We start from the raw sequence: 18,834 nt of genomic DNA on the forward strand, positions 1-18,834 counted from the left end.
AAATGGATTTTAGCGTCTTTGAATTCTAAGCAAAAAGATTCAAAAGAGCTAAACGTGTTTTTAAATCAGTTTTATGCCTCTTTGGAGGAGAAAAATAAATTTATATTACCGCGGGAAGAGGTTAACACGACCAAATCTCTATTTATTTTATTGAGTATTTCGTTGTGTCGTTTTAAGTATGTTTTCGAATACGTAAGTCCATGGCAATGTTCTATAATAAAGTTTCAAATGATTATTTTTGTACAAAATGATTATGTCATGTATACCGTAGCAACTTTAGGTTATCAGAAATCTAGGGTCATTATAATATGTAACGATTTTTTAAGAAGCTGGCTATCATCTAAAGGACGCTCATTGAGTCAACGATCGATTGCTTAGAGTCTTTCGTGACTTTGTCCTTAACAATCTCCTTCTTTTCTTTGTGGAAAAAATAATAAAGATGTTGGTATTCCTTTGAAAATAGAATATAAAACAAAGAAAGAAAATGTACAAGATTAGGCCTAAGAGAGCCAACTTATTATTCAAATTGCATGACGTTTATCTTACGGCAGCCAATTCTCACCCATCACAGCCATATGCCATTATATATCAATTCTTAGATCATCTAAAAATCCTCAACCCAAACTCCAAAACTTCTTCAAACAAAGAAGAAAACTATGTTGAATTCAACCTCTTCCATTCGCCCTCTGCTACTTGCCTTACTTGCCATTGTTCTATCAGTTTCGGTTTCAAACTCAGCTCTATTGGAGCAAAGTTTTCTTCAATGTCTCTCTGTCAATTCTCAACGATCCGTCCCTCCCTTCTCTGTTTGTGCTCCAACCAATGCTTCATTCCTCCCGCTTCTTAAGTCGACTGCACAAAACCTCAGGTACTCGGATCCTTCGGTTCCGAAGCCCGAGTTTATCTTCACTCCATTGTACGACACTCATGTCCAAGCAGCTGTAGTTTGCTCAAAGAGCCTCCAAATACATCTTAGAGTGCGTAGCGGTGGTCATGACTACGAGGGTCTTTCTTATGTTTCTCAAATCGAAACTCCTTTCATTGTTGTCGACCTCGCCAAACTTCGGTCGGTTGAAGTGAATATCGAAGATAACACTGCGTGGGTTCAAGCTGGTGCAACGGTTGGTGAAGTTTACTATAGAATCTCAGAGAAAAGCAATGTCCATGGCTTCCCTGCTGGTCTTTGCACTAGTTTAGGCATAGGTGGACACATAACAGGCGGTGCATATGGGTCCATGATGAGAAAATATGGCCTTGGAGCTGATAATGTCATTGATGCTCGGATCGTCGACGTTAATGGCAGAATTCTCGATCGAAAGGCTATGGGAGAGGACCATTTTTGGGCCATTAGAGGGGGTGCTGGAGGCAGCTTTGGGATTATTCTCTGGTGGAAGTTGCGGTTAGTTCCTGTTCCAGAAACTGTGACAGTCTTCACTGTTCCAAAGACCTTGGAGCAAGGTGCCACTCAAATCTTGTACAAATGGCAACAAATAGCAGACAAGTTAGATGAAGATCTATTCATTAGAGTCGTAATACAAGTAAGCAGTGACAAAACCACAAAACAAAGAACCATTACAACTGCTTACAATGCTCTGTTTCTTGGAGATTCCAATAGGCTCCTCCAAGTTATGGGGGAAAGCTTCCCTGAATTGGGTTTGACATCAAAAGATTGTACTGAAACGAGCTGGATTAAATCAGTTCTTTATATAGCTGGAGAAGCACCAAGAACACCCCCTGAAGTTCTTCTACAAGGAAAGCCACAATTCAAGAGCTACTTCAAAGCTAAATCAGATTTCGTTCACGTCCCAATCCCGGAAGTCGGACTGGAAGGTCTGTGGAAAAAATTGCTGTTAGAAGACATGCCATTCATGATATGGAATCCTTATGGAGGAATGATGAGCAAGATCTCAGAGAATGAGATCCCATTCCCACATAGAAAAGGAAACTTATTCAAAATTCAGTATTTAACATCATGGCAGGGTGGAAATAAAGATGTTGAAAAACACATAGAGTGGATCAGAGAACTTTACAACTACATGGCTCCATATGTTTCCAAGTCTCCAAGAGCTGCATATGTGAACTACAGAGATCTTGATTTAGGTATGAACAAGAAGAACAATACAAGCTTGGCCCAGGCTAGCGAGTGGGGCAATAAATATTTCAAGGACAACTTCAATAGGCTGATAAAAGTAAAGACAAAAGTTGATCCTGATAACTTTTTCAGACATGAACAGAGCATTCCACCATTGGCAGTCGCTAAATCATTCAGAAAGACAACAAAGTTCAGAAAGAGCGGTAGTAACTAAGTATCAGCGCTATCTAAGTAATGTAGAAGAGATAATGAGGTTTTAAGTACTTACTGCTGTAGTAGACTGAACAATAGTTCTTCATCTTCTTTCCTTTTCGTGTCGAACTGCAGGTCAGTGTGTGCTTTGACAACTTACAATTATGTTTTACCTATAAGTGACGAGCGTCATGACACGATATCAATGTGGCATGGCTCAACATTTTGGATGTTGCAGAGCAAACTCGCACGTTTATCACTTTAGAGTGTTTTGTCTCTACAAACCTCAACCGTTCATTGAAACATTAATGAGTCATCTGAACTCTGATACATCAATAACTCCTATCTGCTCATAACACCAAGCACTGAACTAAATTGAATTAATTTCTAAGACTAACAAATAACTTGACTTGTATATTCAAGACCAACTGTAAGTACTTAAAAATTAACTCAGAAACCTACAGATCTTCTGGGGCCATTCAAAGAAACCGGTTGAAAGTTGTTCGCTGGTGACTGTATGAAGGTCCCATTGGTTGGTTGGTCATTTGTGTTCCTCCATTTGTGTAACATTGTCTATAAGTTTCAAAAAAGTGCAAACTGGATGGATCAGCAGGTACCAACAGAGTACGCCTAATCTGCACAATAATATGTGACTATAATAACTGTTGATACTATTGATCTCAAAAGTACACGTCAATTACCGCTAAGCTAGGAAAACTTTGACAAATAAAATATACCTTTTAGATACAACTCAACCACTATTGATTTCCTTGTTTCTTTGTCACTTGAATAGTAAGAGTATATGACCACAAATCTGACCGAAGACTACATGAGTACAAGTCGAACGCAAAATTTTCTGAAACTGGAAATTACCATGATAATTTACAAAACTCGATTCATATCCACACGTAAATACAGTACATAAAATTATATGTACCCTCCCCCTCTTAAAATGTAAAAGAAAACTAGACTAAGCTACCGATATGCACAGATCCTCAATTTCCCTAAATATCTATCTACAGGTAGTTGAATCCTCAAAAATTGGTTGTGATTGCTCTTACTTGTCCATGCCTGAAAAATAGGTCGCAGCTTCAGTGGTTTAAGGTTGCATCGTTAAAGGAAATCAAATATCAGCTCACACTGCAAACAGCAACTTGTAAAGTGTTGCAAGACAACTCCTTCTGTTTCGGGCTTAAGAAAGAAAACCACGTCTTTATTAAGTTAACCTCAACGTATTGATTCGATGAGGCTGGATAGCTTACTTTATCTTGAATGATTGTTTCAAAATCAAAAGGGAGAAGACCTAACAAGGCAGAAACAATAGCAATTTGAACACAAAGACCAGATTTAATGGTAGTGTCCAGGTAAAGAAAGGCTGATAAATTAGATCTCAAGATCTTAACTCCTCCATCTTCAAAGCCTCCAGCAGCCACACCAAACCTACAATTAAAAGTTGAAAATTAATATAACCGGATGGTGAAGAGTCTAGAAATATAGGTGTAAGCTAGGTAACTGAAATATTAGTTATTCAGCCCACACACCTAAAGTTTAACACTCGCTGACAGAGGCCTATGCCAGCTAATAAGCTTCCTTATGGTGCACAAGTTTCATTTCTAATATATTTAGAACAAGATTTAGCATTAGAAATGAGAAAATTTATTTGCAGTGTTTTACCTCCCAAGTTGACCCAGAAGAATCACAAATGGAAGACTCTCCTTAACTGATGACTTCAAAAATTCCAGCAGCTGAGAGATAATGTTAGCGAATGTCCAATTCCAGCCCTGCAATTGAAAATCAAACCAGAAGCAATCTCAGTTTCGGATCTCTCAAGATAAACAGCATCATGTTCCAGATCTCTCGAGATTAAATATCAATTATCAAATAATGAAATGGACATTTACAAGAATTGCAGGTAAAGGAAAGCAATCCACTTCCATGGCTCAAAAGATTATTTTTTAAGGTTTCTAAAACTACAAATGAACATTTGAGGTTTGTACAATTATAAATTGAAAATGATACATATACCTAACAGAATAGTAACTAAAAAAACAACTCTCAAAAAGATGTTTGTGCATGTTTGTGCATGTGTGTACCACAAGAAAGAGAGAGAGAGAGAGGGGGGGGATCAAACAGTGCCATTAATGGTAAGTATACAACAGAAGCAGCTACTAGGAAACCAAATCAAATCTCTCTCAATGACTGGACACAGAATACCTCTCAATAATTAAACACAAGTATCAAATAGACTGTGACTGGTCATTTACGTTATAGAATAGAGTTGAAACGTTGTATTTCAGGGGCACAGAGGATACAACAATATGGAAGCTTGATTACTCTGGGGATTTTTCATCTAAACCGCTTTTCCTAAGCTGAAGTTTCAAAGGGAGTCTTAAACAAGAAAATTTCAAAGACAAAGTTTGAAGCATCAGGTGCCAAAGAAGACTCAAATTTTCTAATCTTGAATCCAGTGCCAAACTAGTTTGCTTATGGTAATACCCAAATTTTTTTTATGCACTATTTGATCCAAAATAAGGGAGATTTCAAGAGCTCCCACTTGAACCCTACAATTCAGACCAAATCCATACCTCCCCTCACACCGAAAACATTCCTTTAAACCTAAAAAAACGCCCCCCCCCCCCCCCCCCCCCCCAACTAACAATATTTCATAGGGACTACAAGATCACAAAAACACATGCCTGCCACCTATTCCCTACCAACCCTTACGTGTATAAAGTTTGGTAATTGGGCAATCAGAAGAGGCTTAAAAGTTATTCACTCTTCCGAAATCTAGAAGAAATTTTTAGGGTTTCTTGAGACAAATTATTCCTGGGTATCCGATCACTCATTGAAGAATAACTTGGTCTAAACGCAAGTGGACAAGGTCTGAAAGTAAAGCCTAAAATCATCTATATGACAGTTTTTTTTGTATTCCATCATATTCAAAGCGATTTGCTAAACAAGAAGTCAGTCCTCAAATCATTGACAGACTATGTTAAAATTATTAATAGTGAAAGGTGAGAACCAGTACCATGTAGCATGCTAGCAGTTCAACCAATGAGATGGCATCGGTAATCTCACACAGTGTTGGATTGAAGAGAGACCATGATTCATCATCAGATACCCTATACTTTTTTAAACAACAAGATGCATCACAGTCCAAATACAATGCTGGATGGATCTCTTGACCACTTAAATTTTTACAAGGAATCTGGTTGGCTATATTCTTCTCGGACAAGGATTCTGGATTTAATGAACCAGTTGGATTTTCTAAATCTTCAGCCAATGCGTTCTTATGAACTAATCGCAATAGAAACGACACAGCCATGGGCATAGACATACTGTTGGCTGAAAAAGGGCAATGAGCGCATTGAACAAACTCTGTTCTACAATTTCCTTTGGGTGGGGTGAAAGAAGCATCATCTGATGATCCGACCACCTCAAGATGCGTGATTATTGATTTCAAGACAGCCATCAGAGTAGAGTAACCTTCCAAACTGAAAAACTGATCTCCACCAATATGTGCAAAAATGTGCAGCATTGTTAACACCAACGAAGACTCATACCTGCAGATCCTTAAAATACTGTATGATACCTCCCAAAGAAAACCAGTACAATGAACTACTTTAGAAATTGATGCCAGTATGGAACTCCCTGCTATCAAATAGTTCCTTGATGCTGGTGTAAGTGACAATGCTCTGTTTACACCGTCAACAGAGATATTCACTCTCAAAACACCTTCAATCGATGTCTCCAAAGAGGCATCAATACATGATAAGATCCGCCCATCTATTATGAAGTCTTCTATGAGGGAAAGTAACTCATCCAAACAGAGCAGTTCAGTAAACAAGCTTCTTATTTCCACATCAAGCATTGCTACCAACAGGAAAAAAGGAGGAAATATGGAAAATATCATTAATATGAAACCAAAGAAAAAGTCATAATGAAAATCTGTTTTATCATTAGTCACTAAGAGAAAAAAGAAGGTAAACCTTCACATATGTGCCCCGAAAAAGAATCCAAGCAGGAATTGCAGTTCAGAAAGTTCCCATATTTATGCACAGCAACAACATTGAAGTTGAGCAGCAACAAGGAAAAGAATACACAAGCCTTCTCCCTGAAAGTCGTTATTAGTAAATTCAATTCTCTTAGAAAGCAAGCAAATAATTCTGAAATTTTAAGGATCGCTCTTAATCTTTTTGGGGAGGAGGGAATCATGAAATAGAAAATGTTTCCTAAAAGCAGTAACTATTTGCACTGGTACAGATAACAAAGATACAAGATAAGTCAGTTTGCAGTTCAAATGAAACAACTTACATTGGTAAAAGTTTATGCTCCATGTTAAGGGAAGCCAAAATCTCTTGCACCATCCACCCTTTTTTACTAGTCAAAGAACTCCTCTTTGAACAAGCCCTAGTTGCTGAAAAAATTCTGGAGATGCTGCGGCAGTCTTTCGTATTAGAGAAAAGGACACAAAAATCAGGGATAGAGTTGTCCAGGGTTCCAGATTTCATTTCTGATGCTCCCACCCCTTCACAGCCAGAAAGAGGAACATTTGTCCCAGGCTTCTCTACAGTAATCCCAATCTGATCAAGACAGTTTTCTTCTGCATGTACAATGTCGCAAAGATCACTCCCATGGCTCCCTTGCATAAAACATGGATCAAGATGACGTTTACTGCTATGAATATCTCCTAACAAGCCAGAGTTACAGTATCGCGGATAATTGGACTTGATCTCAACATCCATGACATCATAGCTATGCAATTGTGGCTGACCTTCTTCATGGCGTTCATCTAGTAAAGGCTCAAATTCATTCAAAGTAGATGTCTCAGCGCCAGGAATATAAATATCTGGAAGTGAAGGGGACAGTGGCATTTCCATTGCTCTCCTGTAGCATTCCTCATCAGCAGCACTATCCAAATCTAGCAATTTCATATAGTCTCCATCTGATATATTCCCAAGAGTTCCCGGGGTTTGAAGTTCACTTATGGCAGAATTATTAAGTTCCTCTGAACAAGGCTGCAAATTGTCTGTAAGTTTGCTGACAGGTTGAGAAGGTTGTCTACCAAAATTTTCAAGCGCACGAACTTCAATGTTAACTTTACTCAACTCCATCTCGTTATCATCAAGCAACTGTTCCCTTGTTTTCTTCCGGCACAAAGTCTTTCTCTTCTTCCGGGCCTTCTTATCAGCAGAAGGATCTTGAAACACGTTTGATATTACATGTCCACTCTTTTCTAAGGGCTTCTCTGTAGGGCTGTTTAAAGCATGCAAAAGAGACAACTTCTCTTCAATCTGAGAATGTATTTTTCTACTCTCATGATATAAACATTCAATGTTTTCAACAGCTTCAATGGTCCTCTTTCTCTTTTGTTGTTTTTCGTTAGCTCTTCCAACATGATTTTTAATAGGACTTCTGACACTATTTTCTGCCATCCTAGCATTTTCGATGTCTTTCATCTCACTAACTTCACCAGATACGTTGGATATTTTTGGTTTCATAATCAAGTTCTCTCCAACCAATTTCGCTGCTGTCAAACAAAGACCAGCCTTTTCCTGTGAGCCGGCCAACTGACCATCAGAAAAAGATGCCGTACTTGAATTGACTGCACAACTTTGGAACATTTTTCTGTCAGAGTTTACAGGATGAGCCTCCAACCTAGATTCAATACCTGATAACGATGTGACATGATTCCCTCCAGATAAAGGAAGCAATGGAGCATCATGTTGTGGGGTCGTCTGCCTGAAAGTTTCAGGCAACCAAGTTTTGAAAGGCTCTATGGCATGTAGATTCTTCTCTGCGTACAAACTTCGCAAGTTCTCAGCATTCTTTGTCTGTGAACCATTCAATATGGAATGAGTGTTCAATCAAAAGTGAGTAGAGCATAGTAAGTAACAACAGCCCTTGGAGAGTAAAGAGCCCGCATTATAATAGAGCCTCCTATTCAGCAAGATAATCACTGAAAAAGAATCATACCTATATGCTAATATGTTTTGTTGTCTGTAATTATATTTGCCACGAATTAAGCAATCAGTGGAATAGAAGATGATTATAATAACACAATCAAAACTGAATATGCAATCATAAACAACTTGCTACCTCAACTCTTGATCAAGACATATGTGAAAGAAGATAAACAAGAAAACAAGTGAGAAGGTGAAAGAACATTAATATCATCCCACCTTTCAGAACTTCGGTAGTAAAACAAAAAGGGGGGAGGGTTACCCTTAAGACAATTTCATTTTAATCAGCTCCACGTGAAGTATAGCAAAACTATGAATCAAGAGTAAATATGATTAGCAAATTATTCTGAACTGGCAAGGCTAGTAGAAATTAGGGTTAGCAGAAAACTGATTGAGATGTGTAATTCAACTATTACCTACATCTGCAATTAATTGGGGTGAAAAGTGGGTAGATCAATTCAACACAAGGAATGACAATAGTGTGATGACATTGTGCCTTTAGAAGTGAGTAAAAATATAACAATAAATATAGCCAACAGTTCTACTGTATGTACAAGATTTAAGAAAAGGTAAAAAGTAATTGAAAAGGAAAAACCAACCTTTTCCAAGTCATCACTACCCTTAGCACCAGTAGAGGCAAATTTATGTAGGTTGTCCAAGTAGTTTGACAGCTGAACGAACTTTAGTTTAAAACGACCCAGTTCATGCTGAATAATGGAACGATGCGTATTTTCCAAGTTAGCCACTTCTCTAGCATGTTTCAATCGCGTCTTCTCAAACTTTAGCTTTTTTTTCAACAGCTTCATTTCTGCACGTTCAGAACTCATGGCATGTTCAAAAGAAACAGCAGATGCATCAACTAATTTCCTAGAAGACTTTAATTCACGTAAATTCTTTTGAAGTTCCTCAACTTTCCTTTTCTTTTCTTCCAACTCAAGAGCCAATTTATCGGCACGGCATTGTTCATCCATGGCCTTCTTGCGATAAATCTCTAAATGTTTTTTCAGTTCTGATGATTTCATCACGTTGGAATCCACTGGCTTCTCCTTCATAATCGCCAGATCTCCATCCATCTTATGCATTATGTTGACTTCCTTATCCTTCATAAACTCAAAAGCCAACTTTAATTCATTTGCATTTTTCTGTATCATTTCCAACAAAGATTTATCATTCTTTTCCACAGCCTTACCATCAGTTTTCTCGTCATGTTGGCCACAACAAGATTCAATAAATGTTTTCAAGGTCTGAAGTTCTTTGACCTGCTTCTGCAATTCCTCAATCTTGCAAGTCTTTCTTTCCAATTGCTGAAATAAGTTTTCAGCCTTAGATTGTTCTTCCTCAGCCTGCTTCCTGTTTGCTTCAGCTTGCACCCTTGAAGCATGTGCTTTAGACATTTCGGAATTTGCACGCTCTCTCTCTTTGGAAGTCCTTCGCTTTTCTATCTCTAGGTCTTTTTTAACCTCAATTAGTTTAGATGTTTCGCTTGCCAACTTTAACTTTGTTTCTTCATATTCTTTTTTTAACATCTCTAGCTGTTGTCTGCTTTCTTTAACCTTATCCAATTCAGTTTTGTGAAGCTTCCTTAAGTCACAAGCCTTACTCCTTTCAATCCTAACTGTTTTCAAAGCTTGAGCAGCCTCCTCTTTCCTCACTTCAGCATTTTTCCTTTCAGCATCTGTCTTTCTCTTCTCTGTCTCTAGAAGTTCGTTTAGATGGCTGATTTCCTTCTTACCCTCAGCAACAAGAGCATTAAGCTGCTCTACTTCCCTACAAACTTTAACTGCATCTACATCGTTTTGTCTCAATGAAGAAATGTGAGATTTCAAGTCCAAAATTTCCCTCTCCAAAGAAACTCTAATAGCGGATTCTTTTTCTTTTCCCTCTCTCTCAATGGAAGCTCCAGCCTTCTCCTCCTCATATCCTACACCCATTAATAATCAAAATTAAAAGAAGAAGAAGAAGGAGGCATAAAATGACATCACCCAAGTGTAGCCCTTCTAAAAAAACCACATGCTCAACAGCTAAACTAAAAGATCTTTTTGCCTCCAGTGTTTTTAGAGCAAGATGCAAGGTGATACAAAAACCAAATCGACAAATATACCAAGAAGCATAACTTTTTCATTGTATAAAGGTGGAAATCAAATCGATTTCTCAAGTAAAACCACTCAAAACAAAAGAAGAGATGGGCATTATACATTTGGTGTGATTTGTCTGTTAATCAAATACATATGAAAATAGGGCCACTGGGAAGGAAAAATTTTACAGCCGACTGGATGACAAAAATATTCTCAAATTGTCACAAACAAAAAGAAGGATACAAAAAGTCTAGCTTTGTTTCACGCTTTGTTATTCTATTAACCATATGTCACATCTCCATGTTAGTGTTGGCAGAAGTATCACAAATTCTACAATGAATACATGTCTTACAGAAGTTTCGTTATTAAAAGATGCAAAAGCAGGCAGAGGAAAATCATAATGATTGAGATTCTACCTTTTTTAAGATTAAGATTCTCCGCCTGAATCCTATTGATTTGTTGCTGAAGGAGCTTGACTGCCTGCCGTAAAGCATTTCTTTTCTCTTCTACCACGGTGCACTTATCTTTCCACTGCGCCCATAACAACCATAATGAAATGAAACGAAATACAAACAAAAAAAAATCACCAAAAACAAGCAGAAGAGGAAGAAGAAGAAAGAAAGAAAACCTTACCCTTTTACAGCAGGAATTAGCCGATTCAGGGTTCGGTACGAAATCGTCCAGCATTTCCAAATGCCCTAAAGAACAAAGGATTAAACAAGAGCAGTCGAATTGCTGCACTTAAAATCTTACAAACTCATAACTAAAACTTCGCGAGGAAGTACCAGATTATCGAAAACGTGAAATCGGTCGCCGTAAATTATTGAACAGCATGAGTTCAATAATCATCCACTAATTAGCATTCAGCGCAGTGAGATCCTAGAGAAACAAGTTCCTCAAACTTAGTTTCAAGTATTTGAATGAAAACACTCGAGTACCACTTCAGGCGATCATCGCAAAAGGCAGTCAATGGAAGTCGGTTTAAAATTTTTCTCTGCTGTAACGGATGGAGCAAACACAAACTTGATCGAAGATTTTAGCATTGGCTTCACTGAAGTATAACAATCCCTTCCTCGATCGTTCGATTCGCAGCGGTGAGGTTTATAATTGGTTTTGTTTGAACTTTAAACAAGAATCAATGTTCTCTGCAACTTCTTGGTTCATTTTCATTGGTTTAGGGCTTTAACAGAACTGTGACTGAAAATGAGAAAAAACGGCGGTGGCAAATTGGTTCGGTTCCCGGTTTGAACAAACCGAACCGATAAAACCCAATTCGCCGCTTCCTTAAAAAACGAAAAAATAAAATAAATAAATGTACGTAGCCACATGGTTTGGATTGGTTTGGATTGAGAGATTTTTTTTTATTGGTTTGGATTGAGAGATTTTTTTTTACCCAACCAAAGTTCAGGTTGGTTGGATTTTGTTTTACCCAACCAAATGTTCAGGATCAGTAACCCAACTCAACTCAAAAAAATAAAAATTATTTTTTCAAAATAATTTTATAATTTTTAAGATACGATAAAAAATAATTAAAAGTTCACAAACAATCATAAATCAATTTATAATTATTCAAAAAAAATTCAATCCAGAACGACTAATTTTCGGGTTGGGTTTGAGAGGTTAAAAAAATATATTTTTTCAAAAAAAAATTATTTATCCACCATTTATAATTTTTCAGATACAATTTTAGATAAAAGATAATTAAAAGTTCACAAACAAACTCAAATCAATCTATAATTATTTACAAAAAAAAAAAAAAAAAAAAAAAAAAAAAGTCAATCAAGAACAATGAGCGAAAATTGTAATATATTAACATAGTTCAACATTCTCATAAAACTAAAAACAACTAAAATATCAACAATAGTTGAGAATTATTCAAGAATTCGGTAGATTTATAAAAAAAAGAAATATCAAGAAAAAGGATTAGTTTAAAAATATTATATATAACCAAAATTAAAAAATATATATATTATAAAAAATATTATAATTAAAATGGTTAGAAAGCTCAAAACTAAAAATTATAAAAAAAAATTAAAAAAAAAACTATTAAAAAAATAAATATATATATATAAATTATGATATAATAATACTCCAACAAATAAATAATAAATACATTATAATTTAGAATTACTTGTCTTAATTTTAAAAATTATATTTAATTTTTATAATTATTTTCTTTTCAACCGCATTTAAAAAATAATTTTTAACCCTTTTGAAAACTATTTTTAAGTTAAAAATTATATTTAATTTTATAATTATTTTCTTTTCAACCGCATTAAAAAAATAATTTTTAACCCTTTTGAAAAACTATTTTTCTTAAAAAATATATATTAAAATTCAACTACTAGTCTTAATTAAATATTTTAAAATAAATAAATAAATAAATGTAGTTATAAAAAATGTCTCAACCCACAAACACCCTAAAAATAATATATGTAAATTTATTATTTTATTCTCGAGTATAACGCTTCCATTATATTTTACGAGAATGATATAAACTTTAAAATTTTAAAACAAAATATTACCACAAGAGTTTAACCAAAATTTAATACAAGATTAAGTACCATCTTCCTTGTTTTATATTACATTAGAACACTTGAGGCCATACAAAAACTATACTACATAATAATCTTAGAACATACTGATTCAAGATACACAGATATATGATGGCAGGATAAAATCGAATTCGAAGTTGGGCAATTTCACACCATCCCGACGACGCCACACGACAGGAACGAATAAATCAAGCAATAAGTAGGCAGAAGAACAAAGAATAATGTTGAGAATTCAATCAATCTCAGGAAGTTGCAGACATAACCTAATGCTACTGATACAACACTACACCTGAAATGATGATGATGATCATCATCATCATCATCTTCTTTTCTCAGCTACTTTTGAAGGTGGAGGCAATGTTCCAAACACTTTGTCCCATAGTGATGAAGTAATTCCAAAGCCTAGTGTTTGGATTCTGAAGTGATGGTTCAAGTGGTATTTCTGTACAAACAAATCAACCCATTTCCAGATTTTTTATATATAACAACAAAACTTATATCCACTTCAAATGTATGTATGTATGTATGTATGTATAGGTGTACTCGTATAAATACCGATATAAGCTTTTTGTCATACAAGAACTACATCTAGAGTGCTAGTTCGACTGTCCTAGACGGTTGGATTTCATTTTTTAACGTGATTTGGATGGCATTGGTTTTCAACTCTTCGTCAATGTCACCTAAATTGATCAGGTGGTCGGTTTAGTCTATCTCCTCCGCCGTAACGCGATTCATGAAATCGTTCCTTACTGACCAGGGTATAATAAAGCCCACTGTTTTCTATGTTTGATGGGAGAAGTTTCTTCGAAGAGACTTATTTCTATGTCGAGGCACTACCCTACCACAAAGTGAGTTTTTATCACTAAGACGATTCTCTTTTCCTTTCATGGTCCTCGACCAAGTGAAAGCAGATGCAAATGACTTAGTGTAATAGCCCAAACCACTGCTAGTCGATATTGTCTTATTTGGGGTTTCCCTTTCAAGCTTCTCCTCAAGGTTTTTAAAACGCATCTTCGAGGGAGAGGTTTCTACACCTTTATAAAGAATGCTTTATTCTCCTCTCCAACCGATGTGGGATCTCACAATTCACCTCCCTTCAGGGCCCAACGTCCTTGCTGGCACTCGTTTCTCTCTCCAATCGATGTAAGACCTCACACTTAGGCAAGCACTTGAACTAGCAGATCCGCTTAAGAAAGCTTATCAGAGATCAACAGTTCGAAATCAATGTTTACTGGAAATTAACTGGAACTAGCAGCCCATTACAGACTTGTATCAGAATGTGTATTTCTCTCTTAGATCAGACGATTTGCATATCAGTTCTGCTTTGACTAACATGGGGAAAACATATGCATAATAAATGTGTTCTCATTTAATGGCATGCTTGATATCCTAGTGATGATAAGATATGACCAATAGATAAGCAAATTTAAAACGCACCTTAAGGTTTCGTGCCGTCTCTCCCGATGGCTGGCCGTGATGAAGGTAGTGATGGGTAACATCATACATCACGTAGCCCAGCAATCCACCTCCAACCAAACAAGGTGTGGTAGATGGAGTGGCAAAAAGCTTTATCAAGTTCCAGAACTGGTAAGTCATGCAAGGAAAATAATTAGGATGACAAGGAAAAGAATTCATGAAACCGAGCTAATTACAAAAGGTGATTAGATGGCTGCTACAGGAATATGCGAGCGTGAACCCACACGTTCACCACAACATGATAAAATAAACTTTCATAGTAAGATTTATATTCATTGGATTCATGTTCATATTGGTATGAACACTAAGCACCAAAGACTAATGACTGTATATGCCAAGAAGATTTGGTTTTATTGACTAATGACTTTCTTTTTTTTTTTTTTTTCCCAAGCGATGCCATGTTAACACGACCACAATAAGCACTAGTACGTATCTATGATCCAAATATCCCCATAACGGCTGTTCAGGAAAACGTAGAACGACAAACATTTCAAAAATAATCCCATTCAACACACTAAAGAACAATTGGCCGCAACCGAACAGGAAAGAATAAGGAGAAGATCGACATACTGGAAAGAGCAGAATAGCAGTTGCAGCAGGAGGGAAAACGAGTCGCAAGCTATCCATTGGGTGTTTGTGGTGGCAACCATGAAGAAGATAGTGTAACGTGTTTCCCCTAAAGCATCCAATTCCAAAATCGTTTGAATCATCTTAATTTGTAAGTGAAAACCAAAACAATGAAGAATTTCTAGGCAGTGTTTAGGTTACTAACCAATAGCTCTTGGTTTTGATATGGAAAAGAAATCGATGAAGAGTATATTCGAGTAACGTCCACACAAAAACTCCAAATACCACCATCAAAAATAACTCTGAAGGAGTATGACCCATCCTGTAAGACATTGATATGAACCAGCAAACAACCGGCAGCCAAATGGAAGGAATCGCCCACCAAGCCGTGCGAGTCAAGAACTATTTTGCACTCAAACAAAAAATACTTCGTTAATCATCGACATGTAATCTCAATAACTTCTCAAACATTGGGGGGAAATCAAATTCTTTTGAAAACCAATAAGCTCTGCCATACCTCCCAGAAATCACTTTCGAAAAACCGAGGCCCTTCTTTGCTGACAATGGGCTGGTGAACCCATTCCTGATACTCTTCTCCAAGATGTCCTACCTGATAAAGAAATGAAAGTTCACTTCTGTAGCAAGTTGAACTGCTAAGAGTATTAAGCCACCTTTCATAAAATTTTATCGTTTCCAATTTCTTTCGAGGTAGTATTACGAGAACATAAACCGAAGAACATTACGACCACCAAATAACATCTATGACACAGAAATTTACATTATTGGGCAAGAAAATGTTCATTTCAGCTCGAAAGGCATAAGTCCAACCAACCATTTTCAATTGCATCCAAATTCTGAACCAGATTTATTCCTAATATAAACATGATCGAACCGACATTGTCGTTACCTGGAATACAAGTGGCTTATTCAAATCAATAGTGAATCCCTGTGCGACCATCTTGGCCTAGATGCAGCTGCAGAAAAGAACTAGAGGATTAAACGAAGTAACCGAAACCGACACTTTTGCCTACAATAATTCGATATCACTAAGGAGCAGCAGCATAGAAGGAAATAGTTCAGACTTCGTCATGTTTCTCGATTGGTAACTCTTAGATATCACACTGAAACTTCACTCAATAAAAGAGAACTTCATTCATTCATCTGCTCCTCTTTTCTTCTAAATAAACACATGAAACATTACAGATTTTACACTTAAAACCAAGAATCCATGCTGTAATTGTTCGTATTAGAGCATCAAAAGGCCATAATCTCAAAGTTTAAGCCAAGAAAAAAATGAAAACCCACACCGATTCAGGTGGGGAAACCCTAGCTCATTTCTCCACAATTCACAAAAGAAACAGAGAGAAACGTAAATCTGAAGAAATTCCAGAAAATCCGTTCTCCAACATTCATAAAAAAAAGCCCACGCTAAATGAAAACCAAAGAAAAAGAGCCCACGACGCTACTCCACAAACGAATCGAAAGAACAAAACAACCTACAAACCACAGATCTACAAACAGCCACGGAAACCTAAGAGACGAGAAAAACAGTGACAAACCGGAAAATGAAAATGTAGGTTCGGCAGAAGCGGCGGCGGCGGCGACGACGATCTTCCTCGCTGTAGACAATGAACTACCTCCACCACCACGACGGCGGCCACCGGAGAAGGAAAGTGAGGGAGTCGTGAGTGGCAGTGTGGTATGGGGAGGAAGAGAAAAGGAGCGGAAGAGTAACGCTAAAATAGGGGTTGAGATCTGGACCGTCCGTTGAGAACATGCATCCGACGAAAACGGCCAGCAGATTCGCATAGTGGAATCTGCGGATGCCAGTCTGGCAGGATTTGCCACACCTCCGAGACCACGGTTTACGGCCATCCAGGATGGCGATGGACCAAATTTTGTGTGTTTTTTAGTGTCTTCCGGGCCAATTGAACCGTGTTCGTAAATTGGGTTGAGTCGAGTTAAACTAAAAATCCAACCCTTAGCTCAGTTCGCTTCCGTATGAATTGTTGGGTTAAAACTCCAATTTCACCTACTTTTATCCACTTCTCAGCGTAGCGAAATGTGATACCTAGTGTAAATTGCAGAATCCCATGAACCATCAAACCTTTGAACGCAAGTTGCACCTAGAGCCTTCGGCTGAGGACACGTTTGTCTGGGCGTCATGCATTGCTGTCCCCGCATGCAATACCCACTTGGGTTTGGTGCACGGTCAATGGCATAGTTAGCCTTTTGTGCGCACCTTCGTGCGATTGACTTAAAATTAGAGTTGTAACAACCTTAAATTGATTGTATAATAAACCGACTTTATTCCGGCAAACACTCTAATGTTCACATGGAGTTTAACATATGGATCAATGAACCAATGTAAATTAGAGAAATAATTTTAGAGAAGTTTGAACTTGAAACTGATGTCATGAGTTCACATAGGTTGATTTAGATTTCAAAGGATCGAATCGAACTTTCATTAAGGATAAATTAGTGACAATAACATAAGATAGACTAGAAATTGTATGAGTTGTATGGTATGAAACATTATGACGTTATTCTATATTAAGATGATGTGCATGTATTAAATGTCATGATAGTTTATGACGATGATTTATTTTCTAAGACACACAACCCTAATTAATGTTAATGATGATGTAGGTATGAAGGCCAATGCATGCATGTTACCTAGGGTAATATGTGAACGGAGTATAGGGGCGTGTCATTAGAGTACTTTCTTATTTATGATGATGAGTACGGATGCATACACTATGATGACGATGATGATCATGCCTCGCATGACACTCGAGGGTCTACTGACCTCTAGACGTTGCTACGGACAGCTAGGTTGACTATGATGGGTTTGGGAGGGTGCGAACCGTCTGGGGATCCACGTTCACACGTGTGGGTCATGTGTAGGGAAGTACTACACATCCAATTCTGTCCAGACTGGAGGCCACTCCTACGATGGTTTTAATGATAGGTCCCTTGTCATGTGTTGCATGTGTTTGCATTCCATGACCCCAATAGTGAGGTCATTTATTGAGTATTTCTTAAAATACTCGTGTTACTTCTATTTCAGGTAAAGGCAAGATACTCTTGTACAGATGACAACGACATCAAGTAGAGACCATGACACATGCATAAGTTAGTGTAGGGTGCTTTTACCTTTAATGTTTTATTTGTTTTATTCAGTACTTCCTTATGTTGTTTTAAAGATGCTTTTGAACATGTAAGTTCATGACAATGTTTTATGATAAAGTTTTAAATGTCCAATTCTACATAAGAGCATAGGTAATGATGATAGTAGCGACTTTAGGTTAGTAAAAATCTAGGGTCGTTACACCATCGATTGCACAAAGTTACTATTCTCAGAAACTATAACATATACTAATCTGATAAAGGGATATGGATTGTAACAGCTCAAGCCCACCGCTAGCCGATATTGTCCTCTTTGGGGTTTCCTTTTCGAGCTTCCCCTCTGATAAAGAGATATGGATTGTAACGGCTCTAGCCCACTGTAACAAAAATTGTCCTATTTGGACACCTTTCGAGCTTCCCCTCAAGGTTTTTAAAACGCGTCTGCTAGGGAGAGGTTTCCACACCCTTACAAAGAACACTTTGTTCCCCTTTCCAATTGACATGGGATCTCACAATCCACCCCCTTCGAAGTCTAGCGTCCTCTTCAATTGCTGTGGGATCTCATAATCCACCCCCTTCGGACCCAGCATACACGCTAACACTCGCTCCTCTCTCCAATCAATGTGAGATCTCACAATCCACCCCCTTTTATGGCTCAACGTCCTAACTGGCAAATCGCCCAGTGTCCACCCTCCTTTGGGGCTCTGCGTCCTCGCTACATAAAAGTATAGCCAAAGAAAGATGAGACGGGACAGACGGTCAGAGCCCGCAGCAGGACTACTATA

At 37.4% G+C, this 18,834-nt stretch overlaps 3 protein-coding genes and 1 pseudogene across 14 annotated transcripts; 2 read left to right on the plus strand and 2 right to left on the minus strand.

The window, feature by feature from the left end:
* Positions 1-485: 485 nt before the first annotated feature.
* Positions 486-11,489, minus strand: LOC111801664 (uncharacterized). Of its 12 annotated transcripts, none has more exons than XM_087126706.1 (15): positions 11,108-11,489; positions 10,956-11,020; positions 10,739-10,853; positions 8,847-10,168; positions 6,599-8,118; positions 6,274-6,398; positions 5,313-6,157; positions 3,959-4,065; positions 3,688-3,724; positions 3,547-3,587; positions 3,022-3,475; positions 2,361-2,919; positions 2,031-2,256; positions 1,587-1,832; positions 486-1,471 (listed from the first exon to the last, which is right to left on the minus strand). In XM_087126706.1, exons 2-11 carry the CDS (start codon positions 11,007-11,009, stop codon positions 3,415-3,417), a joined length of 4,227 nt encoding a protein of 1,408 aa, XP_086982832.1. In that variant the 5' UTR covers positions 11,010-11,020; positions 11,108-11,489; the 3' UTR covers positions 486-1,471; positions 1,587-1,832; positions 2,031-2,256; positions 2,361-2,919; positions 3,022-3,414. The 12 variants fall into 12 exon arrangements, with proteins under 12 accessions (XP_086982832.1, XP_023541509.2, XP_023541511.2 ...); XM_023685741.2 differs by having other exon boundaries at positions 3,022-3,146; positions 3,346-3,475; positions 3,547-3,724; XM_023685743.2 differs by having other exon boundaries at positions 2,361-2,914; positions 3,346-3,475; positions 3,547-3,724.
* Positions 657-2,463, plus strand: LOC111801666 (monolignol oxidoreductase AtBBE-like 13). Its single transcript, XM_023685745.2, has one exon. The coding sequence runs from the start codon at positions 657-659 to the stop codon at positions 2,304-2,306; it is 1,650 nt and encodes a 549-aa protein (XP_023541513.2). The 3' UTR covers positions 2,307-2,463.
* Positions 11,490-12,927: 1,438 nt separating the features above from the next.
* On the minus strand, positions 12,928-16,716 carry LOC111802762 (dihydroceramide fatty acyl 2-hydroxylase FAH2). Its single transcript, XM_023687253.2, has 7 exons — positions 16,480-16,716; positions 15,828-15,894; positions 15,438-15,530; positions 15,126-15,322; positions 14,924-15,029; positions 14,315-14,461; positions 12,928-13,319 (listed from the first exon to the last, which is right to left on the minus strand). The coding sequence occupies exons 2-7, from the start codon at positions 15,876-15,878 to the stop codon at positions 13,197-13,199; spliced, it is 717 nt and encodes a 238-aa protein (XP_023543021.2). The 5' UTR covers positions 15,879-15,894; positions 16,480-16,716; the 3' UTR covers positions 12,928-13,196.
* Positions 16,717-16,971: 255 nt separating this feature from the next.
* Positions 16,972-17,085, plus strand: LOC147791310 (5.8S ribosomal RNA; annotated as a pseudogene; the record flags this gene model as incomplete).
* Positions 17,086-18,834: the final 1,749 nt, after the last annotated feature.

The sequence above is a fragment of the Cucurbita pepo genome, chromosome 9 (genome assembly GCF_057944985.1).
Source record: "Cucurbita pepo subsp. pepo isolate OVF chromosome 9, ASM5794498v1, whole genome shotgun sequence".
NCBI lineage: Eukaryota > Viridiplantae > Streptophyta > Magnoliopsida > Cucurbitales > Cucurbitaceae > Cucurbita > Cucurbita pepo.